Below are 27783 nucleotides of genomic sequence, written 5' to 3'. Positions count from 1 at the left end.
CCTAGTTTATAGATTTCGAAAATAGCCTCTCTCTCCTCTAGGGTTACATTTTTTGCAATTCAAAGTTGTATGTTCAATAGTTAAAACATAGATCCAAAGTAGGTTGCATGTGAACTTAGGAATTGTTTTCTAGTTTATTTGTTTTACCTAAAACCCATCATAATTGTTTTCTGATGAATTTTTAATTAAATAATACTATTTTCAATTAATATATTATTCTCATATATATTAAAAAATCATTTATTGATATTTATTAATTATATAATAAATCAAAAAAATCAGTCTCTCTCTCTCTCTCTGGAAGTCATCCTATTCAATTACTAGGTCTAAGGGCAACCCGAAAGGACTTTGTTAATAATGCAAGTATATACCAATTTAGTTATCGGCTTAGAGACTTAATCCAATAGTCTCCCACTTGGATAAGTCTATAACTACAATTGCCAGTATAGCTTCTAAATTATATGCAAAGGGTGTTTCTAAAAGCAACTCCAGCCTCTGATTTGATCAGACGTCATTCCTATGAAAAGTGATCAAATATTCATTTTTTTCTACATTATATCGTATAAACACGAGACGTGGATTAGAATGAATCTCATTGCCCAAAATTTTGTTTCCCGAATTCCTGATTTGCGATGATGTCTTAAGACTTCTAATTGAACACATCAATTTAGTCTCAGTTGGGCCCAACACTATAAGCCAACACCAAATCACTAAAGGGCCAAAATATATCGCTTTCCCGTCGGGAAAAAAGCAACAATAAACTTTTACTCATATGCTTGTATCATTTACTCAGCAAATCATACATAACACTACATTTTATAACACCAAGTTACTGATGTGTTTTTCAATACCAATCATAGCTCATATATCTCCATTTTAAGAATATAAGACATTTTCGTCTCAAAATTACTCGTGACAGAATCCATAAAGTAGTTCTATAAGCACGAGTTTATCTAATGCTCAAATCTCCATTTTCTAAGTACTCGTGAATGTTATAGCAACATAATTGCTATGTCTAAACTACTTAGACAATCTATAATCCAATTCATGACATTCTTCATTCACTACTTACTTCCTAAAGTATGAGCGATTGTGGAGCTTCGAATAATCAAATTACTCAGGAAGTAAATCATGCAAAACGAAACACAAGAATAAATAATTGACAGAAAAAAAAAATTAATTCATTTTCCTTAGTTGTACGTCTTATAAGAAGAGGAATGAAGATTTGAACTAGGGTTTTTAACCATCTTAGCCACTATTGAGATTACACTGCTGCTATCGAGGGTATTCTACTCTTTGAAGATTGTTTCACTATTGCATGGCTGAGAACGATAACGAAGCTGTATATCTGAGAGTTCATCTACACTACAATAGTGTATTTGTTCGACATCCTTCTGGATATGTTGGTGGGAATCACTTCCTATTCATTGATGTTGATTGTGCAAGTATGAATGTAAGGGACTTTTTTTCTTTTCTTGATAGAGCTATTGGGGAAGACTTTCAAAACGTCTACTACTGCTTACTTAACATCCCTGTATCTAGAGGGATTCGTCCCATTGTAGATGATTTGGATTTTGCCCAGTTTATAGATATCTGGTATGAATACGGGGAAATTTCATTTTATGTTTGATCATAATGGGAATGGGTTAGAGGAATCGTGGGATGATGACATGAATCTGGTTGTTAGTGAAGATAATGAAAGTGGCATTGAAGATCATGGTGTACCAAGAAATGAAGGAAACATTGCCCCTGATGAAACACATCCCAATGTAGGTCTTGAAGATGAAGTAATTGACATTGACAAAATACCTTTGAACAAGACGAGTGGGGATGAGTTTCTTTGTAATTTATGTCCTCCAGAAGGTGATACTGGTGACAATGAAGTTGAAGAAGAAGATTTTGAGATCCATTCCATTTTTAACCATGATTTACAATGGAAGAGGCAAGTACATGTTCTTGGGATGAAATTTAAAAGTCCAAAGCAACTGAAAAATATGTTATGTAACTATTTTGTGGCAAATGGATACCAACTATGATTCAAGAAGAATAACAGTAAAAGTTTGTTGGTGGTGTGTTGCAAAGGAGCTTACCCATTCAGGTTATGGGCTACATGGATGAGGCAGGAGGTGTCATTTCAAATCAAGTCATTGAAGATTGAGCATAATTGTGCTAGAAACTACATAATAGGATCAATTGTCAAATACTCTTGGATAGGAGAACATTATACTAAGGAAATTTTGCATAGACAAAAGTTAACAATTAGACAACTGAGATTGGAGGTCATCAGGAAGTTTGGAATACAGTTTAGTTTAATTCAGTGCAGAAGAGAAAAGGCACATGCCATGAATCTTGTTGAGGGGACCTTTACTGAGCATTATGTAAAATTATGGTCTTATGGAGAGGAAATTAGAAGAAGCAATCTAGGTTCAACAGTCAAAATGGGTGTCCAATGCATGTCTGATGGTTTGAATTTCTTCAGTAAGTTCTATGTATGTTTTGCTAATGTGAGAGTTGGTTGGTTAGAAGGTTGTAGAAAGGTGTTAGGGATAGATGGATGTTTTCTTAAGGGTGTATGCAATGGGGAGTTATTATGTGTTGTGGGTAGAGATGCTAACAACCACATATTTCCAGTTGCATGGGCAATAGTGTGTGTTGAGAATAAGGAAAACTGGATGTGGTTTTTGGAGTTGCTGAGAGATGATCTTGAACTAGGTATAGGCATTGGGTTCACCTTAATGTCTTACCAACATAAGGGTCTTATGGAGGCAGGTAAGGATGTGCTTCCTTGTGTTGAACATCAACAATGTGCAAGGCATATTGTTGCAAAATTTTAGAAGAGGTTTGCAAGGGCTATTTTTGAGAACCTTTTTTGGAAGGCTTGCAATGCAACAACACCACAATCTTTCAATATATTCATGAAAAAATTGAAAGATTAAGTCTGGAAGCCCATAACTACTTGATGGAAAAGGAACCAAAGACTTGGTCAATAGCATTTTTTGAGGTAGGGAGGGCATGTGTTGCAGTGGAGAATGGTCTTTCTGAGAGCTTTAATGTAGTAATTATGGAGGCCAGGAGGAAACCAATAATCACTATGTTGGAGGAGTTGAGGTTATATATCATGGAGAGAGTTTTTAACTTGAAACATAAGAAATGGACAACGGATGTAATTCATGCAATAAGGCAGTTACTGAATGGTTTAAAGATTAAAGTTAGGTACTGGAAAGTGCTCCCAAGTGGACTAAACAAGTTTGAGACAAGAAATAAAGGTCAAGCTTGTGATATAGATCTTGACACCAGGACATGTTATTGTAGATTATGACAACTAAATGGGTATGGGTGTGCCCATATAGTTGCTATAATCTTATTTCTAAATAGGGATGTGGACACCTATGTGGATCCTATTTTCTATAGATCAAACTACAATAAAACATACTTGAATAATATCTTGCCTATGAATGGTAGTAACATGTGGCCAGAGACATCATTCACCCCACCCTTACCTCTCTAAAGAAGAAGAAGGATGCCTGGAAGACCTGCAACAAAAAGGAAGAGAGATATGACAGAGAAAATTGGGCAGCATAAGGTATCAAATAAGGGTAAACCCATTGCGTGCAGTGTTTGTCATATGCCTAGCCACAACAAGGTGACTTGCCCCACAACAAATAAGCTAGTTAAGCTCAGAGTGAAAAGAGCAAAGATAACCAAGACTACACAGGTATATTGAAATGATGTTGTCATTTGAGCAAAGCAAATTTGTAAATCTTAATATTTACATGTTATCTTCTACAGGAATCTGTAGGTGAAGGGTTAGTGAATGGTGGTGCAGTAGGTGTGCAAGGATCAGTGAATAGTGGTGCAGGAGGTGAGCATGGATCAATGAATGGTGGTGTAGGAGGTGTACATGGTGGTGTCGAAGGTATGCATGGTGGTGAAGGTGGTGTGTATGGTGGTGAAGGTGGTGAGTGCAATGTATTCGAAAGAAAAAGGTATATATATATATATATATATATATATATATATATATATATATATATATATATATATATATATATATATATATATATATATATATATATATATATATATATATATATATTAAACATGAGTTCATAGTATATATTTATCATGTTAATTAAATGGTTACCGGATTAGAGCCTACTAGCCTCGTCGACTGATGTTTGCCGTCTCGCCATTAAAAAAAATAAGAATTTTTTTTAAGAGTAATCTGTGTTTATCCATAAAATGTTATTTTTTAAACCTTTAATATAAACTAAATGTTTATTTGGGTTTTAAGCTTTGTACAATTAAGATATTAACAAAAATAACCATTATGAATAAAGGTTTAAATTAAAATAACTAACTTTTTTTATGTTTTGAAAAATGATGCTTTTTCTTAGATTAGGTCATTTCATATAATATAAAATATAAAGATGCATTTTTCTTTTCACATTTGCATAAAAAACTTTTCGTATAACTCTACTCATTTCCAAAGTATTAATTTCGAAAGTTTCTAAGATCACTGTCTTTCAACAAAATTTTAAACTCATTTATCATACATACTTCTACTTTGCTATGTTTTTTTTTTTAAAAAGATGCTATGGTTACAAAACATAACATAGTGGATAATGGTAAGTTCCTTTGGATCAAGCAAGTGTCAATTAAAGTCAATAGCTTGAATTGGAGGGCTAAAATGGGAAGAATTCCATTAGATGTGGAAACTTTCCAAAATACTTGTGGTTTCCAATAATGTTGTCAATGTGAATCATATGCATCATATGTAGAAACAAGTGATCACGTGCTTGTACAATGCCAATTTGCAAAAACAGTTACATAGTGGATATTTAAGTGGTGCAATACTCAAATGGCAAGCTTTCAAATAGTGTAGGAGGTATTAGAGTATGCTTCAAATTGGGGCAATTGTCCGATAAAGAGGAAGAGGATATTGGGTATTTGTTATGGTGTCTTTTGGAGCATATGGAAATCAAAGAATGACCTATTATTCAACAACAACAAAGTATCGGCAACGAAGATGGCAGATATCATAAAAGCAACCACGTTCTTATGGTTCAAACATAGGAATGGTAATGGAAGTTAAAACAAAAAAAAAAAAAAAAAAAAAAAAAAAAAAAAAAAAAAAAAAAATACCCGATCATAATTACATTTTTAATTTCCCATATTGTAATATATTTACTCATTAAATTAAATATTCTTGCCAAGTACTATTTCTTTTTAAACATACACCATGAGCTTAAAAACAAAAAATTATATGAGATGCTACACAAAACATTTCACAAAAATGAGGATATAATAAACATTTCATAAAACCATGTCGCTATTTTTTGCATTCAATCCTAAAACCAATTACATTAAAAATCATCCAGCTTTCGATGTTCTTTCTACCCGTGGAAGTACAACCGAGGTAAGGTCAGCAGGGTAAGTTGACCACAACCCTAACCCACCTCGGCTTTCTTTCAAACCACTATTGTTTCCTTTAAACTCATTTAACGACTTCACCCACTCGATTTTTGAGGAATGTTCACGTGTGTGAGGGTGCAGGATAAAAATGGAGTTATACTCACAATTAGGAAACATAAAGAACTTGAAATTGTTTTTTAGTCTGTAGACAACAAACCCGAAGCTTAATTGATCTCTTGGTGTAAATAGATTCACCTCATTGAACCACAAGCAATTAAATAAGTTGTTTAGTGGGGTGTGTTCGCGGATGATTATAGCCCCTTCTGGCACATCTATTTCACAACCAAAAAAAAAAAATCATTAATAGCAATGTACTTTTATTTATTTGTATAATTATACTATTTGTTTTTTTTTTCTCAAAAAAATAATTACCACTTTTGGTTTGTTTTAGTGGGGTCCACGGGTCCAATCCTTCATAACGATATATTTTCATTTGGTGATCAATAAGAGGCCGAGCATATCGTTTCCTTCTCTTATTGGAATCCGCCTCTTCGTATATATTTCTATGATGCTTGTGTTGAGCTATTGCAAATGTATGCTTCCCACGCCATAAATATCTTTTATAAAAAAAAAAAAAAAAACAATTTCGGTTTATTAAAATTACGAGTAAATTACAAAATTGGTCCCTGTGGTATCCCAAAAAAAGTACAGTTTGAGTCCATTTTGTTTTTCATTCGCACGGTCAGTCCAAAATTGAAACTTTTATAAATGGTCACTCGAGTAAACTACCATCTAAAACAAAAAGGACTCGAAATGTACTTTTTGGGAGACTACAGGGACCAATTTTGCATAAATTTTGATTTGCAAAACTCACCTTTCCAACATGAGCAAAGGGTCAACAATGAGCTCCATTTTTCCATCAATCCAAATACTATATAAAGCTTGTGGAAAGAGTCTATGAGTTAATATCTTAGGAACTTTTCCATTTCTTCTAGGCTCATCATAAGGTGGATTTTTAAGCAAAATAATACGCCAAATTCCCACCCATTCTCCTCCATCATTATCTTCTTTAACACTAACATTTTGCTTTATGAATTTCAGAGACACTTCATCCACCACCATTAAAAAGCAAAAAAGCTTCTTGGATCTTGGGCTTATGTTTGATGGTTGATGAGGTGTATCATATCCATCAAAGATTCCAGATGCAACCACAAATTTACATTTTTTAACGTATTGTTTGTCTTTATGAGACATTTCTGCACCACCATTTTGTATAAACCCACAATGTACCTAACATGGGAAAAAGACCAACTTACCCCTCCTTAAGATTAACAAGAAAAATACCTCAATAATATAACGTTCATTTACCTTCATGGTTGATTTCAGCTTAAAGCTTTCCTCTCTCTGTTTCCAGCTTTGATGGCCTCCAAATAGTGGAGAAGATTCTGATCCATTTGTGTTTATATCATCTTCCTCAAAGTAGGATAAACTTTGAACAAATTTTGAAGGTGATTTTTTCTCTGGGATAACTACTTTTTCTGGATCATTGGCTAGGGGAATAGAACAACCTAAGACATATTACAAAACTACATTAAACTCACTCTGAAAAAGTGAAAATAAACAGTTTCAAATGAATATAATATACGATGTGGTGGTGTTACTAGCCCCATTGTGTGTAGCATTTGAAAAACTGTGCTGTCTTTGTTGCAGATTGCTGCAGAGTAGTAAAAAAAATTGTTATATCAGTTAGGGTTATGATTTCCATATATGAAATATGAAAGAAAAGAATAGCATTGCATACATTTCAAGTACCTGAAAGGAAAACTAGAGAAGATTGACAAGTCCATATATGAAATAATAGTACGGATAGAATGAGCAGCATCCATAGAATGCCACCTACTAAAAGCAAACGAACAAATCCCCTTTTCCAGATGATTTTGATTGAGTAATCTGAGGATGATTTGTCTGAATCAAAGAAACCATCACCTCCATCTGCACTAATCAAAAGTTCAAAACACCATCATTGTTCATATCAATGTCCTTTCAATGTGTGTAGGGTTTAGAAGAAGAGATATTGCAATAGAATCACAATCTCAATCATGTTAATGTCATAATGATCTCATTCCACAATGCATTACATAGTAACACCAAAGGACTAATCACACTCATGACTCATCTTCTGTAGGTGTGTATGCATGCTCTTAAAGTTATATGGAATAAGCATCAAATTAAGAAGCTACTCTTAAAGCCTTTATCTTTTACTGAAATCAAGTTCCAACATCAGCTTTCTGATAACTAAAAAGGCTAAATTCACCACAAAAGTTCAATCGAATTGCTCTTTTTGTTAGTCCTTTAGTGAGAAACTTCACATTTGATATTGAATTCCAATATGTACCAAAGAGAGATTGGTGTAACTTCATTAAATTATGAAAACAGGTGCTTCAACAAGTGTTTGTGGTAAGCAAGTATACATGCCCACTTCGGTTTCTAGCTCAGTTAACTTCAGAAGGACAATGAGTACTAAAATTTGTAAGGGAAATCATAATGACTAATCAGATAACACAAAAGAGAATTCATGTCAATCAGTTTTTACAGATTACCTTTAATCTCAAAGTTATTGTTTAAACGGTCAGGCCTACGGCTTGCCCGTAAAGATACGGAAGGGTGACCGTCGTTGTCCATGATTAGAGCTCTACAACATTCAACAGCAACGAAATCAAACGATCTGAAATTTCATTCGAGACAAGATCTACAGAGTTTCAAGGGCAAAACATTAGATATTTAAACAGGTAAGTTAAATTAAGCAGCAAAAAAACATGAATACAGTAGTGGCTTCAGTAATATTACCTTACTCCTCCGAAATTTGGATGCCCGGTGTATTATCAAATGCTTCGAAGAGTTTACGGATATGGATTTGAATATGAAATGCGGAAGTTGTTAGAATCTGAGGAAGAAAGTGTCGGAATTGATAGTAGTGTTAATGGAAGCCACCGACAGTAGCCTTTCCTTGTGCGTGATTTGCTGGCTAGCCCCTCCGATATGCCTGTGTGATTTTCCGGCCAGCCCTGCGTGATTTCTGTGTGAAACCAGTCCAAAAAAATTCACAAATCAGATCTCCTTTTTATGAACCTTTTATATATATTCTTTGGCTGTTTAATTTATTTTAATTTTGAGTTTATAGATTTTAAGTTTACTTAGTTATATCGTTATGTTTTACTTTTGATTAACCTAACTATTATGTGATGTTAATGTTAATTTAAAGAAAATAATATTTTTAATTTTATGTAAAATGACCAAATGATCCGGAATCGGGTATTTTGGACCTCCGCCCAATTAATCCGCTTAGGTATCGGGGTCCTCCAAATACATAGAATTTCAGACAATTTTTTTGGAACATGGGCATTTCGAAGTAAATATTGGTTGCATTTGATTATTTCAGACATTTTGGATTCATGGTTTTTTGAAGAATATGGCTTCGAATGATGAAGAAATTGACAATGGTTTGGGTAAATTTTCTTTACAATAAGTTATCTTGAATATATTATCAATTAAAAACTAGTCTATAATACGAAGATCTTTCTGGAACATGTAGATCAACATGGTTGTAATGTAGTAATTTTTTATGAACTCATTTCCTTCAAGTATGTATTATTATTTAGGGATAATGTTATAAAAAAGCCTTAATTTTACAAGAAAAAGTCGATTTTACCCTTCGGCGGGTTTTTGGTTCGTTAATATCGCATAGTTGTCTCATTTTTTATATTTATTCCAAATAGTTGGTTGCAAGAGGGTTTACCGGTTACCCCTCCACTATAGCAGACTTTTCCACCCCTGTTGCTTAACCCTATTTACCAAACGTCCACAACCGGGTATTTGAAGAAGATCATCACCAAAACAAAATCAAATTTCCACACCAACGTTTAAATGACAACTTCGAAATCAAATTCAAGCTGGAGCAGCACATCAAGAAGGAAAAATAAAGGAGATAATCTGATGTAGTTGTGGTGATGTTTGGCTTATTTATGTTTCACGTACTCCAGAAAACCCATGAAGAAAGTGATTGCCCTAATTACCAGGTAATTGTGGTGATGTTTGCCCTAATTATGTTCTCTCTATTATCGTCCCTTCTTTATGTAATTTTATACTTCTTTTTGTAGTATGAAAATGGTGTTTGTGGTCATTTCAAATGGGTTGATGATGATGATGAAGAAGAAGAATTTAGGGCTTTTAAGAAGCAGTTAAACCTCGAACATAAAGATACCGAATATGTGATGTTGCTCAAATTGATTGTAGGGCTACTAGTGAGTATTTTGGCATGTCTTGTTGTAGTGGTTATTAAGATGTAAGCAAGGTCGGCCCAATACATGGGCGACTTGGGCTTAGGCCCATGGCAGCATATTTTTAAGGGCATCAAAATATAGTCCACCTATCATATATTAATGGCTCAAAATTAACCGATATATTGTTATCTCTGATCAGTTTATGGAGGAGAAAAGAAAGTAGATGCGTCGAATAATCATCCATCATACGCATAGAGAAACAAAATGTCGCCTGGTGCTTAGAAACTCGTTGTCGTTGGCCTCGTTCTATGGGAAAATCAATGCCTACCTGGAATAAGTCTCCCATAAATCAAAAGTAAGAACTACTTTCTCTATTTTTCACTTCTAGTTGACGAGTCATAAATCGATTTTATGTAGCTTTGATTTCTCCGATCGATCTGCTTTCTCTATCTTTCAAATCTCAATTTCTTAGTATCAGTTAACACTTAGTCCCGATATTAGCAGCAATTTCTCTAATTGGGTCCGATTTTAAGGTCTGATTTTGTCTAATCAAACACATCATAGCCGATTATGAAGTTCTGATTTAGTGGTTCACTGATTTGGGTGTGATTCATTTCTTGTTGGTTGTTTCAGAGAATCAGAAATCATATGTAGGTATGGTGAGTTCATTGTTCATTCGAAATCTATGTTTATTTAGGTTTGTTCAGAAATATGATTACTCTCTTATATATCTGAATTCATCTCTATTAGATTACAGGAAAAGAGTGCAAGTCTTAAAGAGTAAAGACTTATTTGAATTTATTTTTTTAATCTGATTAATTTATTATGTATCGGACTTCTCATTTATTGAAATTTGGATTTGTATTTTTTGTATCTGATTTCTTTATTGTTTTTGAAATTAGATTTGGGTTATTTCTCTATAATTTTCTCCATGTTTGAGCTCAGCAATCAGATTGGTATCTGATTTCTTTACTGTTTTAGCAATCACATTTGTGTATGTTGTTTCAGAAATTAGATTTTAAGATTCTAGTGAGTTTAAATTCGTTGATGTTTGTGTTCGATATTTTCTGTATAACCATCCTTTCTAATCTTTTGTGGTATTGTTTATGTGATGTGAAGCAAGTGCTATATTTTTTATTTTGCTATCTTCATAATTCAGATTTGGGTTTTGTTGTTTGATAAATCAGATTTGGGTGAGTTTATTTGATATTTGTGTTTATTTCAAAAATATGATTAATTTCTTATATATCTGATTTGTTAAAAGGGGATTATTGACGGTGCTGGTTAAAGTTGCTTTCGTGAAAAAAAAAAGTTTTTCAAAATTGAAGCTCTTGAAATCGTATCTCCAAAGTATCATGACTCAATAAAGATAAGAAAAATTGAATGTATTAGTAATTTTAAGTATTGAAAGTGATTTTTTACAAAATATTGATTATTGTAAAATTAGAAATGTTTTCGCTTTAAAAAAATGCACGAAAACATCGTGTAAGGTGATTTTTGTTTGTATAGTTTGTTTGACTATAAGGGTTACTATATTTTGATAATTTTTTATATATAAGGGCACAAAATTATAATCTCGCCCCGGGTAGTAAAAAACAACAGACCGGCTCTGGATGTAAGTTAGATGAAATGATAACAGGTTTGTAGTGTACTTTATTCCATTGGTAGATGTACTGAATGTGTGATAGTATTGAAGTTTGAATGGTGTAATGGTATTAAAGTTTGAAAAACTGTTACAAAAAGTAATTTCTTACCAGCTCATTGGTGACATGTCATCCATATCTAGCTGTACCCCTCCCATACCTTCAATTTCTTCCATGTTATATCCTGCTTCCAACATCATTGCAATCTGTCCAGCATCCAACTTTACCTTATCTACAAGGACACCATTATCTTTTCCATCATTAAACTCAACCTTAGTTACATCTTCGTCATTACCCCCATTATCAGATTGAGTGGCATCATAAGTGTGTGATTGTTGTTGAAAACTACCCTCCCCTAATATTTCGTCCAACCCCTGCTCAACCTCATCAAGTACTTTGTGTAGTTCTAAACCAACCCTTGGAAGCAAAACATCTTATTTTCTAACATCAACCACTTTAACTTCTTCAGCAATACGACCATCTTCAACAATAACATCATTTACTCCTTCTTCAGTACCAGTACAATCACCATGATCCTTAATTTGAATATCGACAAGCACTTTATCTCCAGTCTGAATACCCTCATTAACTCTCTCTTCAGTCTCAAGAACACGATCATCTTCCCCACTTTGAATACCATTATTAACCCCTTCGGTGTTAATACCATCACCAACATCTTCTTTTTTAATTGCATAAACATCTTATTTCTAAGTTGTAGTAGCCGCTTCTTTGGACCTTGATGCTTTTAAAACCATGGAATTTGATGCTTCTTTCTTTGACTTGTTTTTCTTCTTTGAAGGTTGAATGGATTGAGAAGCCCTTAATGCTTCATCATGTTTAGCTAACGATGGATCTTTCCTTGGCATGCTTCTCTTCTCTGGTGGCAAGGGAACTACTGGCTTTTTCTCATTCTTACAGCCTTTTTTATTATGCCCATACTCTAAGTACTTCCCACATCTTACTGTTCTTGGTACAAATACCCTTGTTGATGAAAACCTCCCCTCTTGTTCACTAGCATGCCTCTTCCTTTTGATAGTAGGCCTACCTAGCATTCTCTTAGCGAAAGGAGGAAATGGCTTAATGAACCCAGTTTGGCTCCAAAGATTACTCCTATTCACTAGTTTGATATTAGATAAGTAAGACTGAAAAAAAATCATTTGAAAAGTACCCATCAATATATACATTTGGTGTTTGATTGATGTAGTTGATGGCTGCATTTTCATGTACAAATGGGATCCCAGACAAATCCCATAATCTGCAACTGCAAGCCCTGTTGTCCAAATCCACCATATAGTTGTCACATCCTCTTCTAGTTTCAAAAACATGTCCTTGACTACGAACAACACACCATAACCTACATACATTTGATTTCCATTTAACACTTTCCTCTGTCATGTGGGAAAACATGTCCATTATCTATATAGTAGTCTCCTCAAGCATTGTGATAAGGGGTTTTTTTCTAGCATCAACAATGATTGAGTTGAAACACTCAGAGATTCCATTCTCAGCTGCTTCACAAGCATAGCCCCTATTAAAAAAAAGCTCTACACCATGTTTGTAGTTGTTTTGACATCAAGTACTCATGTGCAGATGGGCTCAACTTCTTAACGGTTTCCATGTGCCTCGTAAAGTCACTTTCAACACAACTCATTGATGCAGACCAAAACAATTTCTTGAACTCCAACCCTGTGTATGCTTTCTTGAAATTGGCATAAACATGTCTGACACATTGCATATGCTCAACATTTGGAAGTATATCTTTTACAGCTTCAACCAATCCCTATAATACTAGAACATTCAACTTAATATGCATCCTTCTAAATTGTGTTAACATTTATATAAAATGGAGTATTGAAAACAAACCTTATGTTGGTCATATATCACCACCAATCCTCTATCATCATGAAGGTCTAGACTATCTCCAAGAAGCTCAATAAATCAAGTCCATTTAGGCTTGTTTTCAACATCAACAACAACCCATGTTATAGGGTATATCTGGTTATTGGCATCTCTACCAATGGCAGTTAACAACTCACCCTTCACGTGTCCTTTCAGAAAGCATCCATCCAACCCAATTACTCTTCTACACCCAAATTTCCATCCATCACTTAGATCTTTGAAACATATGTAAAATTTGTGGAAGTAGTTCTTCCCATACGGATTGATTGTGACACTAACTTTGCATGTAGAACTTGGGTTGGACCTTAATAATTCATCAGCATAATCCCATACCCTAGCATAATGTTCAGTTATTTTTCCTTCAATCAACTCAGTGGCCTATTTTTTCCCCACGGAATTGCCCAATAGATACTACACATCTCAACCTTTGTTTGATATCAACAATCATCTCACTAAGTTTCATCTTAGGTGTGTTTGCAATTTCAGTAATGTAATGCCTACTTATCCATTAAGGGTAAACATGACTTCCAAATTTGAACTTCCTACTGCAATGATGCTCTCCAACCAAACTTCTAACTTGAAATGATTTTTCATTGTACATCCATCCAGTATACAGTCTGAAAGGACAATCATTCATCTATGTCCTCTTCCCACATCTAGCAACTAATCTTGTTCTATCACATTTTTCAAAGTATAACGGATATCCATTTGACACCTCATAATTTTGAATACAAAACTTAAGTTGTGCAGGAAACTCACACATGTCACCTACCTTAGGCTCCATCTTGTCCCATGGTGTGTTTGGATCATGAGTTCTGTACTTATTCTTCACCGCCTCTTGTTCACCTTCTTCATCACTTTGTCATTCATTAGCATGATAAACTTGTGCTCTGATTTCATCAGCCATGCTTGAATTCCTTAAGTTTTCATCGCTAAGTAGAACATTGAGAAAGATGTCCAGTTTAGTTGGCATAATGACATGGAAACAAATAGGTTAGTTGGCATAATGACATGGCAAAAAAATAAGTCATGCCATTTACACATAGGGCGTGTTTGGCACAGAGCTTTTGGAAGTGTTTAGGAGCTTCTAGCTTTTAGCTTTTGATAAAACTCTCTAGTTTAAACAAAAAGTTTCGTTTGGCAGTACGGGCGTTTATCTTTTAGTTTTAACAAAACGCTCAGATTCTAAAAGCTACTTCATGTAGCGTTTAACAAAACGCTCCTGATCTTTTGAAATCAATTTTCATAGTTACCCTTAAAAATATATTTATATATTTATTTATTTTTAATCAACTGTCATTTTATGTAATTTTATATATTTCAAAAGCTTCCAGTTACTTTTTCTAAACATTCATATAACAAATAAAAGCTACAGCTTCCCGTTACCATCTACCTGCTACACGCTACCAACTACCCGCTACCAGCTAACCGCTACCCGTTTCCAGCTAACAGCTACTTTTGCCAAACACGCCCATAGTCACCAGAAACTTGTATCTTTTTTCGACCCTAATCCTATAGATCCTCGATAATAGCTTCACAAATTACCATTCACAATTTTAGTAAATTGGTTAGGGTATTGAAATTAGGGATGTGAATTAAAGCCGAAAAACCGGATCGGAACCGGTTGAACCAAAATATGCTTATCCGATCTGGGTCTTGGGTTTAAAATTTTGCCTTCTCCGGGTTTCGGGTATGGTTCTAACGGGTCCGGATAAACCGGGTAAAAGAACCGGAAATGCTAAAGAAGAACCGAAACCGAGTAATGGGTCGGAACCGGGTGATTATCCGAGTGTTTTTTTATTTCTATAGATCGTATTTAAGTTTCGACCCCTTCAATCATATAATCGTTTTCGTTTTAACTAATATTTTTAGTTTTTTGAGTTTTTATGCCTTCCAAGTTCTTTATTAAAGATTTGTCATTTGTTACATAAGACTACAAACTGGTTTATCCATCAAAAACTACATTTGATAAAGCAAGTTTGATCCAAAGAGATCATATAAAATATTAATAAATCTATCATAAGTCATAACCATATATAAGCTCAATCTGAAAATATACACCAAACTTTGACCATAGGCATAGGTTGAAAAAACTCGACTTGAAATTACTAAATTAGAGCCTCAAATTAAACAATAAAAGCTTTACTAAATTAGAGCCTCAAATTACACAATAGAAGCTCTACTGGATGGCACATGTTACTCACCTCAATTTGATTCTCCAAAATTCCGGTTTCCGATTCCATTTCCGGGTTCCCCGCTATTTTCGGGTCTAATACACAAATCCGGTTCCAATTATCAATTTTCGATTCCAACCGGCTCCATACCCACTTTACCCAGTCCGATGCCCAAAATCGAATCGGAACCGGTTCTGGTATACCAGTCTAGTTTTCTCGGTTCTTATAATCCGTCAATTCTGGTTTCTAGGTTTCCGGGTCTGGGTCAACATGTCCGAGTTTGGACCTACTTTCATTAGGACTGACAAAATTGTACCACGAAAAACCAACCAACATGTTACCAACCGAACCAAGAAAGTTGATAGCCAATATGTTCGGTTGGTAGTACTGTACCAATTGAGCAATGTTGGTACGATAATGGTAGAAAAGTATGAATATCATGGTAATACCGTACCAACCAATTCATTTATTATATATATATATATATATATATATATATATATATATATATATATATAAACGAAATCGTATATTTTAACTGTTAATTGTGTTTAGTGTTTACATGTTTAAGAACATTATACAAGTCATTTGATCTCATTAGTCAACATTTATTACCACATTAAAGCACCAAATTAGAACATTCCTTTAGCGTTACTTCAATAGAATTCTTTTGTAAAATAAACGAACTACATAACTACTTTCTATACTAAACATCAAAATTACCATATGTCTTTGCTTATTTTTAAATCGTATAGTAGAAGATTAAAAGAAGTTGGTATATACCAATATACCATTACCAATTTGTACCAATCAAACTTATTGGTAGCCAAATATATTGGTACCAAGTGTACCTGGTACAATACTGGTAACAATTTTTTTTATACCAATTATAGTTAGTACGGTACACAGTTTAGAGAAAAATGAATTGGTACCGTACCAATTCCATCCCTAACTGAAATTTCCGTTTGATTGATTCATGTAGACAATGATTCTATTATTTCCCAAATGCATCAGAACACAACACACACAAACACATATAAGAGCAACCTTTATTGATCGTGTTTACAACATTACCATCCCTTCATCATCATCACAAACCCACCTTCATCAAGCCAACGCCACCTGCAACCATCTTATATTTTTGTTTACTCTACCTGCTGCTTGTTCTCTCTCTTTAAACTTTAACTTGAGTAAAGAAGGAGGAAAGGGAGAGCTAATCACAGAGACCTACATATAGGAGCAACAAAAAAGCACAAAGACGAAAGGGAAGAAACATAGGGCTAATCGCTGAACCACCATCACCACTCTTTTTGCTTGTACCTCGTGCTTTGATGTTGATACTGTGAGTTTTGATCGCTAGCTTCGCATAGTACATCGTTGAGTCACGAAATCCTTTTCCACTCGTTTTGCTTTCACAACCCTAACGTAGAGAAATGACATCCGATCAACGAGATCGAAGGCAAACTAGTGCATCATAATCCTTTTCCACTTATTTTGGTTAGGCCACTGAGCTACAATGACATTCTCAATAGAAGGAGGTGGCGTCGATGGCGTTGTAGATGTCGTTGCATCGGTGGATGGAGTAGTCAGAGCCGCTTTTCTTCTGTTGCAGCTGACGGAGGTGCATCTACATAAGAAATCTTAAGCCCAATTCCACCTTAACCCGTTTCCGAGTTCAACTTAACGAGATAAAAGAAAGGAAATTTATGGAAATGAGAAGAGAATAAAAGAAATGTGTGTTTCCGAGTTTCATTAAAGGAAGGAGGGGAGGGAAATGAAATGATCACTTTCCCTACTAACTTTTCTTTTGATCTGGAGAGATTTGGAAAGAAAGAACAAAATGATTAATTTTTCTTCCACTTCTTTCCAACTCGGGAACACAAAAGAAAATTTTGTTTTCCTTTCATTTCTCTCCTGACTTTCTTTTCTTTTGTTAAACTCGCGAACTAAGCTTTGAGAGAAAACACTCATCTTCTCCAAAGGATAATAAACCAATGCCTCCGATCCACACAGGAAAAGTACCTCCGACGATTTTTACTTTATCGAGAAAAATGGTCCTCTCATGTGGCTATGTGGAAATGACCTAGCCTATAATTGTTGCCAAGTATCAACTAAACAGGTTAACTTTTTAACGGGATGAGTTATTTGACAGTGTAACTTTAATCGTCTATTGTGAAAAAAATAAATAATAAATAAATATGAATGATCAATGTGAGATAATAACAAAACTTGATTGTGCAACATTCTCCCAAAATAATTTAACTAACTTCCGGAAAAGTGGAGAAAGCAGTTACCCTCGGCCCTCGCAGAATCCTAATCAGTACCACCAAATCCTCCTCCTCTCCGTGCCGACTTGCCGCTACGCCGCCGGCACCCTACAAGTATCTTTTCCAGGTTCCCTCGTCCACAACTTGTCGGTCTCTGCTACTCCACCTTTTTCGGATTTTTCTTCAAAAATCTTCATTGACGAGTACGCCACCGGTAAGTTTTATCTCCAAAATCAAATTCTTGAGCCAAATTTTCCTAATTTCAAATTGCATCTGATATTTCTCGGGTTTCTTTATGTGCTAGACTGCTAGCATTTGCTTTTACTTTTGTATTTGTAATTTGAGGATTAGGGCTTTGTATAGTTCGGGGGTTTATAGATTTTGTAATCAACGGTCAATTCCTTTCATTCAGACCTCTATTTTTTTCATCTAATTAATCTTTACCTAAAAGCCCCCTTCTTTATTGTTCTTTCTATTGATTTTACAAATAACTACAATCTTTAGGAACTCTTAACCCTGCAATCTTTGGTTGGATCTTGGAATTAGATAGAGGATAATGTGATAGGAAACCAGACCTAAAGCCCTTGTTCTAAGGCTAGTTAGTTACAACTATTTAAAAGGCCACATTACATATTCATGTACAGAAAAAGAATGCGTCCATTTACTGTCATTCAGACGTATCATTCATTCCAAAAAAAAAGGAACGTCTTTGTTCATACAACACTTAGGTGGTGTTTCTTTTTGACTTAATGACCTTTATATTAGAAAAACTTAAAAATTACCATGTTAAGTGTCATACTGTTCTTCCCCTGTACATAATTTGTTTAGTGCCTCTCATCTTCATCACAGATTTTGAAACTTATATTGTTTGAGTTGTTCAACAAGCAATTTGTTTTCGGATTTTTTGTTATTAGAGAGTTCTGATAATGTGAATGTTGATTAGGTTTAAATAGATAGATATTTGGTATGAGCCTTTCGTTGAAGCTTTCTTTGATTTTACTTTCAGTTCTTAAAATTAAGTTCTTTCATGGTTTTCCAGCTTCTTATGAGATATGAATTTAAACTAAAAAAAACACTTAACTCTCTTGTTTCAGGTAGAAAGAAGAAGAAGAAGAAGATATGAATGTTGACATTGACCACTACACTATTCTTGGATTATCAAGAAGGATCGAATCTCCCAGAAAAAGAAATAACAAAAGCATACCGATCAAAAGCTTTAGAATTACACCCTGACAAAAGACCCAATGACCCAAACGCCCCTTCAAATTTCCAAAAACTACAAACATCTTACGAAATCCTTAAAGATGAAAAAGCCCGAAAACTTTTCGATGATCTTCTTCGATTAAAACAACAAAAAATTCAACTCCAATCACAACAAGACTCCAAACGTAGAAGAATGATGTCAGATCTTGAAGAAAGAGAGAAGAATGCTTTTAATCATCAAAATTCAACTGCAAAAGCTAGAGATGAAGAAGAAAGTATTGTGAGAAAACTTAAAGAAGAAATTAGTAGGATTCGTGAAAAGCATGGGAAAAATAAAATGAGTTTTACTGAAACCGGAGAATCTTCTAGAAGGATAGAAAGGGTGATTGATATTGATATGGATATGGATAAGGAGAAGATGCTTAAGGTGTTGTGGGAGAAGGGTGGTTTGGAGTATAGTGAGGAAAGATTGAGGGGTGTGTTTGAAACATTTGGTGAGGTTGAGGATGTGGTTATTAGAAGCTTCAAGAAAAAGGGTTCGGCTCTTGTTGTCATGGCTTCCAAAGAAGCAGCTGTAAGTTTTTCTCAAAGAAAAGAAAAAAGGGTACTTAAGTCATGTTATATCAAGTGTCCTCATGAACATGAGTTTTAAGTGTGTGTGTGTGTGTGTGTTTTGGACAGGTGGCAGCAAATGGAAGTGTGTGTGGAAATGTTTCAAATCCTTTATTGGTTATACGACTTCAAGCAGCAGTAGCTAATTGTGAGCCTATGAAGTCTTCTGATGGTCAACAACATGTAAATGAAGAAGAGGTTGTTGGTGAGGCATTTGAAGATTCTGTTTTGCAAAAACTTCAAAAGGTTTGACTATTTGACTTTCACTTCAATGTCTCTTTAATTCTTGATGTTTCTTTTTGACAGAATAATTTGTTTTTTTTAATTTTTTTTTGCAGGCTGCTGACAATACAAGGGTAACCATTATGAAAAGTTATAATTTGTTTTTTTTGGGTTAGTTTTAATATTTGGTATAATGTTTGAGATAATGGTGTGTAATATGTTGGTTTTTTGTATTTGTTTTAGGTAAGGTTTTCCAATTAGTTTTTGGAGGGAATAAAAAGTAACTAGAAAGAAATTGGTAAATACTAGTTTTATTGTTCGTTTTGTTTAAATGTATTTAAAATGCAACATGTTTATATTCTACATTTTGTTTAAATGAATTTTAAATACAATATGTATATGTTGTTTTTGTTTAGACGAGTTCCAAAAATGTTTTTATTGTTATTGCAATTCAATTTTTTTTGATATATTATGGATAGGAATCGAGTTCGAAAGTATCTATTATTTTATTAATATTTCTTCATGTTTCTATAGGGTACTGGTCACAAAAAAGTATGTTGTTAGACGTGAATAAAATAAATTAACTTGTTTCTTTTGCAATATTATACCCGGCATGTATAAAACTAGTTACTAATGATTTATATTTATTACTTCACAATCAAAGAATAAAAATGCTATTTGAAATCAATCTTTAAAAATTAACATTTGTTTAATTGCGTAAGAACTAAGAAGAATAAATACAATATATAAATAAAACAATACCCATATCACCATATGCCATATGATCCACAAAAGCAATTAAACAATTCAATTGTAACTGTTTATCCCAAACAGCCATGCTCACCCAACTATTGAAAAGCAGTTCAGGGACTATTTTTGTAATTCACTCAAAAACTTTTCTTTTAGTGCAAAAGAGGAGAAAAGAAAATAATTCAGGGACTATTTGTGTAATTATACACCATCACATCCTCCTCTCCGTTTGCCGACTACGCCACCCCACAAGAATTGAAAATTCCCAATTCTTAGAGCCAAAATTTCCTAATTTTAGATTGCATCTCAACCCTAATTCTTTACAGCCACGACTTCTCCACGACTCCCACTCCGGCGAATCAGCGATCCCTATCACTCTACTGGCTCCGTTCTACGGCGGCGGACCATCTCCGTTCGTCAGCGTCAGGCGATTGTAAAACTGTTTCAGTGTTTTAAGGTAATACTCTCTTTGCACCCTTTTTCATCGTTAGCACATAGCATATAGACTCGTTTAACACCTAAAGTGATAAAAACCGTTTAGGGTTTATAGTTTAGTAAAGACTGTGAAGATCTTTTAGTTTGCACATAGGCTCGTTATTCTAGTTGTTAAGTTTTCAGATTTTCGATTTTAGTATTGGCTTAATAGTTAGTACTGCACAATGGATCAAACAACATGCTCTATTATAATCGTATTTGTAAATCACAATTAAGCTATCATGACTCCATGTTGAACTATGAACTAGAGCAATTATCAAGATTCTTGTTCATAACTTTCATGAATTGGGTTCAATATCTTTTCTCCTCAAAAACCATAAATGGGACCCATAAATCCATAATCATGTATCCTGTTTTCTTCTCGCCAGATATGTTGGAACCTTGAGTTCTTTCATGGGTTTCCAGCTTCTTATGATATGAATTTAAACTAGAAAAAAACACCTAACTCTCTTGTTTGTTTACACTTTCCAATAGGTAGAAAGAAGAAGAAGAAGATATGGATGTTGACATTGACCATTACACCATTCTTGGATTACCATCTGGTGAAGAAGGATCGAAGCTCACAGAAAAAGAAATAACAAAAGCATACCGATTAAAAGCTTTAGAATTACACCCTGACAAAAGACCGGATGACCCAAACGCCCCTTCCAATTTCCAAAAACTACAAACATCATACCAAATCCTTAAAGATGAAAAAGCCCGAAAACTTTTCGATGATCTTCTTCGAGTAAAACAACAAAAAATTCAACGCCAATCACAACACGACTCCAAACGTAGAAGAATGATGTCAGATCTTGAAGAAAGAGAGAAGAATGCTTTTTATCATCAAGATCCAACTTCAAAAGCTAGAAATGAAGAAGAAAGTATTGCAAGAAAACTTAGAGAAGAAATTAGTAGGATTCGTGCAATGCATGGAAACAATAAAACAGGTTTTACTGACACCGAAGAATCTTCTAGGAAGAAAGAAAAAGAAGATGAAAGAAAAACTAGTGGGGTGGATACGAATATGGATAAAGAGAAGATGCTTAAGGTGTCATGGGAGAAGGGTGGTTTGGAGTATAGTGCGGAAAGATTGAGGGGGTTATTTGAAACATTTGGTGAGGTTAAGGATGTGGTTATTAGAAGTTCCAAGAAAAAGGGTTCGGCTCTTGTTGTCATGGCTTCCAAAGAAGCAGCTGTAAGTTTTACTTTCTTTTTTTTTCCATAATTTTTTTGCTTTATCTGCAAGAAAAAATAGATTTTTTAAATTACTTTATCCACACAGAACTTAATGGAAAAAGGGTAACATGAACATGAATTTTAACAGTGTGTGTGTGTGTGTGTTTTGACAGGTGGCAGCAACTGGAACTGTGTGTGGAGATCTTTCAAATCCTTTATTGGTTATACCTCTTCAACCTGCTGTAGCTAATGCTTTTCCAACATTTCGAGAGCCTGTGAAGTCTTCACATGGTCAACATTTAAATGAAGACCTTGTTGGAGCTAGATATCAGGCGTTTGAAGATTCTGTTTTGCAAAAACTTCAAAAGGTTTGACTATTTGACTTTCACTTCAATCTCTTTAGTTCTTGTTGTTCCTTTTTGAGTTAATGTAGAAAGAACAACTTAACATGTGGACAGAATAACTTATGTACTTTTTTTTTTTTGCAGGCTGCTGAGAGACAGAAATGAGTTTGCAGAATATTGAAAATTTAAATTCCAAAATTGCTACTTATGTACATTGGTTATGTTATAACAGAAAAGATAGATAACATGCATTAGAAAATTTGAGTTATTACAAATCTTGTGCAAATTTGAGTCCAAAAATTAACTCAAGAGAGTATTGTTATTGTCTATGGTGTGTGACATTTATTTGCTTTTCTTTAGTTAAATGAGACATGACTTCATGAGCCAACTCAACTAAAACTTTTTTATTGATGAGGAAGAGAAGGGCATTTTTGTCTTTTGCACAAACAAGAGACCTAGAGAAGGGACTTTAGAGTTTAGACACAACCTTTTCTTTTAACAATCATCATTACTTTATAGAAGAGCAATTGAAATAATTATGAAATTGCATATTATTTTTATATTGGTTTCTTTCCTATAAATAATGATTCTTAAAATAATAATATATGATAAAATAAGAGATTTAATATCAAAATCAGTGTAGCTACTAGCTATCTTTTAATTCATATGATGTCTTAATGTAACATAAGAGTAAGTGTGCCAAATAACTCGAAATCAGATAATCTAAAATTGATTACGCCAAATTTTATTCAATATGATTACTTGATAGTTGATACGGTTACTTTAAAAATGTTAAAAATCTGAACTAAAGAATCCAAAAGTCGATTAAACCGAAATAACATCCCTAATTTAAAAGCCAATAACCTTAAAAAGAGGAATTCATTTGTCTTTTACGAGTGAATTTCTAAAACGACCATACACCTGATAAGTAATTTACAAAATTGTTGTTTTTAAATCAATAAGACACTTACACATTTAAATTAAATAATACTCCTATCATTTCTTTTTTGTCCTTTGCAAAAACTACTTTTAAAAATGGAAAAACTTGACAAATTAAGAAATATTCTTAGGTGATAATTAAGAAATTCCACAAATAATTAAATATTTATGAAAACACACACATAAAACTATAAGTTCTTGTGCCAAAACTCCATTTTTATTTATTTATAATCTACAACTAACCTAACCCAATTAAAATTTTATCTAACATTGCTATTACCAAAACTCTTATGCCAAACTTTTGTACAATTTGCCTTCCAAAAACCTAAACCGAAACATTTTTTAATAAATAAACTGACATTATGATAATCTAGAAATCTAATTGTGTTAGAAAAACATAAGAAAACACGAGTAACAATCAAAAGTTTCTCCGATCAACATTACCAAATTATAAACACATACACATTGTAATTTGTAAAACCATATTGGAACCATTGAGATGATCATTTTATTATAAAAAAAAAAGGCTACCAAACCTAATAAAGACAAATTTGTAAAAAAAAAATAAGGACTAAATCAAGTCAGAATAAAAACGCTTGTAGAAATAGAATCATGCAGGTTTCCTTAGAATCGTTACAAGCAAATACCAAAGACCAGAATCAACAGACGATAAGCCAACAATAAGCATTGCCACAAGAACAAGAGTCAACATAGCTGTTTTCAACTGCATACACAAAATATTTGTATTATGAATTATTATTTAGTATTATAAATGTGAGAAAATAAGGTTTCATATTTAAATGTTAAAAAAATAATTAAAAACACAAACCGTATTTTGGAAACCTGGCCACTCTATGTACTTTAGCTGGCTAGGTTGTTCAGCCAGAAAGGCAAACAAAGATTTTATTCCCCTGAAATTTTACATCCAATAATTAGTTACCAAAAGTTGCATATTTCTTTTATTATTTTATACAAAATAAAAATAATCTGACTTTTGAAGTGAATTGGTATTTGATTAGTTATATGATTTTTTTTTTCCCGAAAAAACAAGTGTTTACCTGATAAAGCCCTTTGTAGGTGATAACCAAAAGGGTTCATTATTTAAATTAAGCCCATTGTGGTTTCCTCTTGCTACTGAAATAGCATATTTGGCACCATAATCTTCTCCAATTAAAAACTTAGGTCTTGTTATACAGATCTTCATTAGACAATAAGAAAAAAAAAAAAAAAAAAGGTTAAAAGCTATAAATATTAGGTAGATTACTCAAAGTGTAAAATGTCTTGATCAGAAGAAAGATGAAAATATAATGTTATACAAGAAAGAAACGAAAGCAATATGCTATAGGGAAAATGACTTGTAAGGGTAATGAAGTATCGGCATTATACAAAAAATACCATTAAACTTTTTTTTATATACATATCGCCAACTAACTATAAAGTTTGTACACATATGACCATTAAACTTTACCTTTGTTCAAAAAATACCATTGCGTTACCGGTGATAGTAGGTCAACCGCCACGTGTAATGCCACGTGGTTGCTGACATGGATTTTGCTGTTTATTATGTACACATTATACCATTAAACTTTTTTTTTGTACACATTATACCATTAAACTTTTTCTTATACATATTTTACCATTAAACTTTTTTGTACTCATTTTTCCATTAATTTTATTTTATTTATTAAAAAAATAACATTTCAAAAAATACATGTTATTACATAAAAATGGGTTTTCTATCATTGTTACTCATTGATTTCGTAATGTTTAGGGGAGAGGGTTCATTTTTACAATGATTATAAGCACTCCCTTTTGCAACAACATCGACACTTATGTTGGTCATACATCGACTGAAAACCATATGTTGGTTATGTAGTATATATTATTATATCTAAATGTATAAACATATAAATACTCAATTATCCATTATTTTAGTTGAAGTTTAATACATTTAAATATATAAATATATAAACACTCTATTATCCATTATATTAGATTTCGAATACCCCCCCCCCCCCACGCGCTCTCCCTTCTTGATTATTGTTGATGATTAGAAATATGCATTAAAGTTATATTGTTGTTTACCGATAGGAAAATGACTTATAATGACAAGTTTATCAAAGTTTAGCTAAAATAATGAAGAGTTGATTATTTCTTAGACACTCTATAGGGAAGTCTCAAGTTCAAACCTTGTGGTTTTCAATCAATGTATGACCAACATAAATGTAAGATGTTGTTGCAAAAGGGAGTGCTTAGAATCATTGTAAAAATGAACCCTCTCCCCTAAACATTACAAAATCAAGGAATAACAATGATGGAAAACCCATTTTTATGTAATAAAATGTATTTTTTGAAATGTTATTTTTTTTAATAAATTATATAAAATTAATGCCAAAATGTGTACAAAAAAGTTTAATGGTAAAATATGTACAAAAAAAGTTTAATGGTATAATGTGTACATAATAAACAGTAAAATCCATGTCAGCAATCACGTGGCATGACACGTGACGGTTGACCTACTATCACCGGTAACACAATGGTATTTTTTGAACAAATGTAAAGTTTAATGGTCATATGTGTACAAACTTTATAGTTGGTTGGCAATATGTATACAAAAAAAAGTTTAATGATATTTTTTGTATAATGCTGATACTTGGTTACCCTTACAAGTCATTTTCCCTATGCTATATTACACAAATCAATGATACGATGCTATTTCTTGCATTTAGCACAAAAAATATGTACTAAAGCTAAATTTAGTGAAGAATGAAAAAAAAAAATGGTTACCTATTTACCTTTTTAAAAACATGGTGGCTTTTTCGGTTATTTATTGATGTGTTTGTGTTTAACTTCTGAATTGGAGATAGTGCTTTGGGACAATTCATACCTGTTCCAAAGTGGAAGATCATAATTCAATGAAAAATAAAAATACCCAAATTCCATCATATACTAAACACTACCTTATTTTGTTTATCTTTTTTATTTTTAAATAACAGAGTTAGAAAGATAAGAGAAGAAACCTGTAAAGATTGTCACCGGATCAAAAATTAAAGCCATTCAATTGCTGAAGTAGCTGAATACAAAATCGTAAATAACAAGTATTAGTAAAGTCACCATAGTTGTAAATAGTTTATCGTTTGCAATTCTATAGCAGAAAAATCATACTCACAATCCACAAACAATCTCATAATTGGGTTTTAAACAATTGTTCACTACAAACTCAGAATGATCAATCTTCAATATAAGCTCAGAATTGTCGGAGTATTCAGTATGATTGATGATTTGAGAAAACAAGTTCGCTAACCCCTAACCCTATTCAACGACTCTGGTAAGAGTGGATATAATGCAATTAGGTCAAACCAATTAACCTGTTAATCGCATAAAAGTGGACACCATATTATGGTAGAAACGAAATAATCGACTACTTTGGATAAAAGAAACTGCAGAAACATATCCATAGAACTTGACGGAAAGGTGATAATGCGATATCGCATTTGCAAAATTTCAGATTCCTATAGAAAGTAGAAACTTCATTTTTTATAAAGAAGAATCAAAAACTGAATGTAGAAACCCTAATTTGTGATTAAACAATTAAATACATGAATAAACCAAACGTAATAATAGTGAAGTTGAACACAAACCTGGAAATTGCAGTGAACAAATGATGTTCGAGGGGGAAAGATGATGATTGATGACGAGGAATTGAGGATGATGCAAAGCTATTCTCCATTAAGCCCATTGAGCATTTAGGACCACAACTAAAGTATAGCCCAAAAACTTAAAGTGATAGCCCAATTTCTAAAAAAAAAGGTAAAAGTTTTATTTTTATTTTTTATTTTTTCTTTTTAATGAGTCGGCACACTTAAGAAAATGTATAATTTTTAATTGGGTCAAATTTAAATATATTATCTTTTATATTTACCATGTCTAGTGCTTATATTGCACATATACACCGATAAATCTTTTAATTGTCCAAGAGGTTAAGTATAACAAAACTCTAACCTCTCCAATAATTTAAAATAGAAAAATTAAATTTGGTTATACCAATTCTACTAACCACTGAATCCCAAATGCAAACCTCTATGTCACACCACCACCTGTACCTCACGTGTGTCACGATTACTTTTAATTATTATATTCAATTGTCATTTTTTTTTTAATTATTACATAAAGATTTTAAATTAATTATTAGTATATGATTTGGTGGGCTTAGTTATCTAAATACAAATCACTAGATAGTAGCAGCGCCTGATGTTGCAAAAATTTTAAATATTTACACAATACGATTATATTTAGTTATGTATAATGTATAATAATGTATTTCTAGTTTGTTTTGGTCATATTAATAAATAACAAACCCAAATTATATCTATGTTGCCACA

The 27783-nt window shown here is 33.1% G+C and overlaps 3 protein-coding genes and 1 pseudogene across 6 annotated transcripts; 2 read left to right on the top strand and 2 right to left on the bottom strand.

The window, feature by feature from the left end:
* Positions 1–5286: 5286 nt before the first annotated feature.
* On the bottom strand, positions 5287–8526 carry LOC111899641 (probable hexosyltransferase MUCI70). 2 transcript variants are annotated; one of them, XM_023895489.3, is made up of 8 exons: positions 8263–8526; positions 8016–8164; positions 7228–7407; positions 7061–7129; positions 6784–6983; positions 6290–6705; positions 5848–6032; positions 5287–5747 (listed from the first exon to the last, which is right to left on the bottom strand). In XM_023895489.3, exons 2-8 carry the CDS (start codon positions 8095–8097, stop codon positions 5374–5376), a joined length of 1506 nt encoding a protein of 501 aa, XP_023751257.1. In that variant the 5' UTR covers positions 8098–8164; positions 8263–8526; the 3' UTR covers positions 5287–5373. The 2 variants fall into 2 exon arrangements, with proteins under 2 accessions (XP_023751257.1, XP_023751258.1); XM_023895490.3 differs by lacking the exon at positions 8263–8526 and having other exon boundaries at positions 7228–7412; positions 8016–8156.
* A 9133-nt stretch (positions 8527–17659) lies between these two features.
* Positions 17660–22789, top strand: LOC111899642 (uncharacterized). 2 transcript variants are annotated; one of them, XM_023895492.3, is made up of 4 exons: positions 17660–17892; positions 21435–22137; positions 22292–22486; positions 22607–22789. In XM_023895492.3, exons 2-4 carry the CDS (start codon positions 21457–21459, stop codon positions 22625–22627), a joined length of 897 nt encoding a protein of 298 aa, XP_023751260.1. In that variant the 5' UTR covers positions 17660–17892; positions 21435–21456; the 3' UTR covers positions 22628–22789. The 2 variants fall into 2 exon arrangements, with proteins under 2 accessions (XP_023751260.1, XP_023751259.1); XM_023895491.3 differs by lacking the exon at positions 17660–17892 and adding an exon at positions 20698–20922.
* On the top strand, positions 18798–20076 carry LOC111899643 (uncharacterized; annotated as a pseudogene).
* A 1024-nt stretch (positions 22790–23813) lies between the features above and the next one.
* Positions 23814–27145, bottom strand: LOC111899644 (uncharacterized). Of its 2 annotated transcripts, none has more exons than XM_023895494.2 (6): positions 27043–27145; positions 26422–26474; positions 26197–26288; positions 24460–24599; positions 24231–24312; positions 23814–24125 (listed from the first exon to the last, which is right to left on the bottom strand). In XM_023895494.2, exons 2-6 carry the CDS (start codon positions 26456–26458, stop codon positions 24012–24014), a joined length of 465 nt encoding a protein of 154 aa, XP_023751262.1. In that variant the 5' UTR covers positions 26459–26474; positions 27043–27145; the 3' UTR covers positions 23814–24011. The 2 variants fall into 2 exon arrangements, with proteins under 2 accessions (XP_023751262.1, XP_023751263.1); XM_023895495.2 differs by lacking the exon at positions 27043–27145 and adding an exon at positions 26571–27018.
* Positions 27146–27783: the final 638 nt, after the last annotated feature.

Source organism: Lactuca sativa, chromosome 4 (genome assembly GCF_002870075.4).
Source record: "Lactuca sativa cultivar Salinas chromosome 4, Lsat_Salinas_v11, whole genome shotgun sequence".
Lineage (NCBI taxonomy): Eukaryota > Viridiplantae > Streptophyta > Magnoliopsida > Asterales > Asteraceae > Lactuca > Lactuca sativa.
This window is presented reverse-complemented; position numbering and strand designations above follow the sequence as displayed.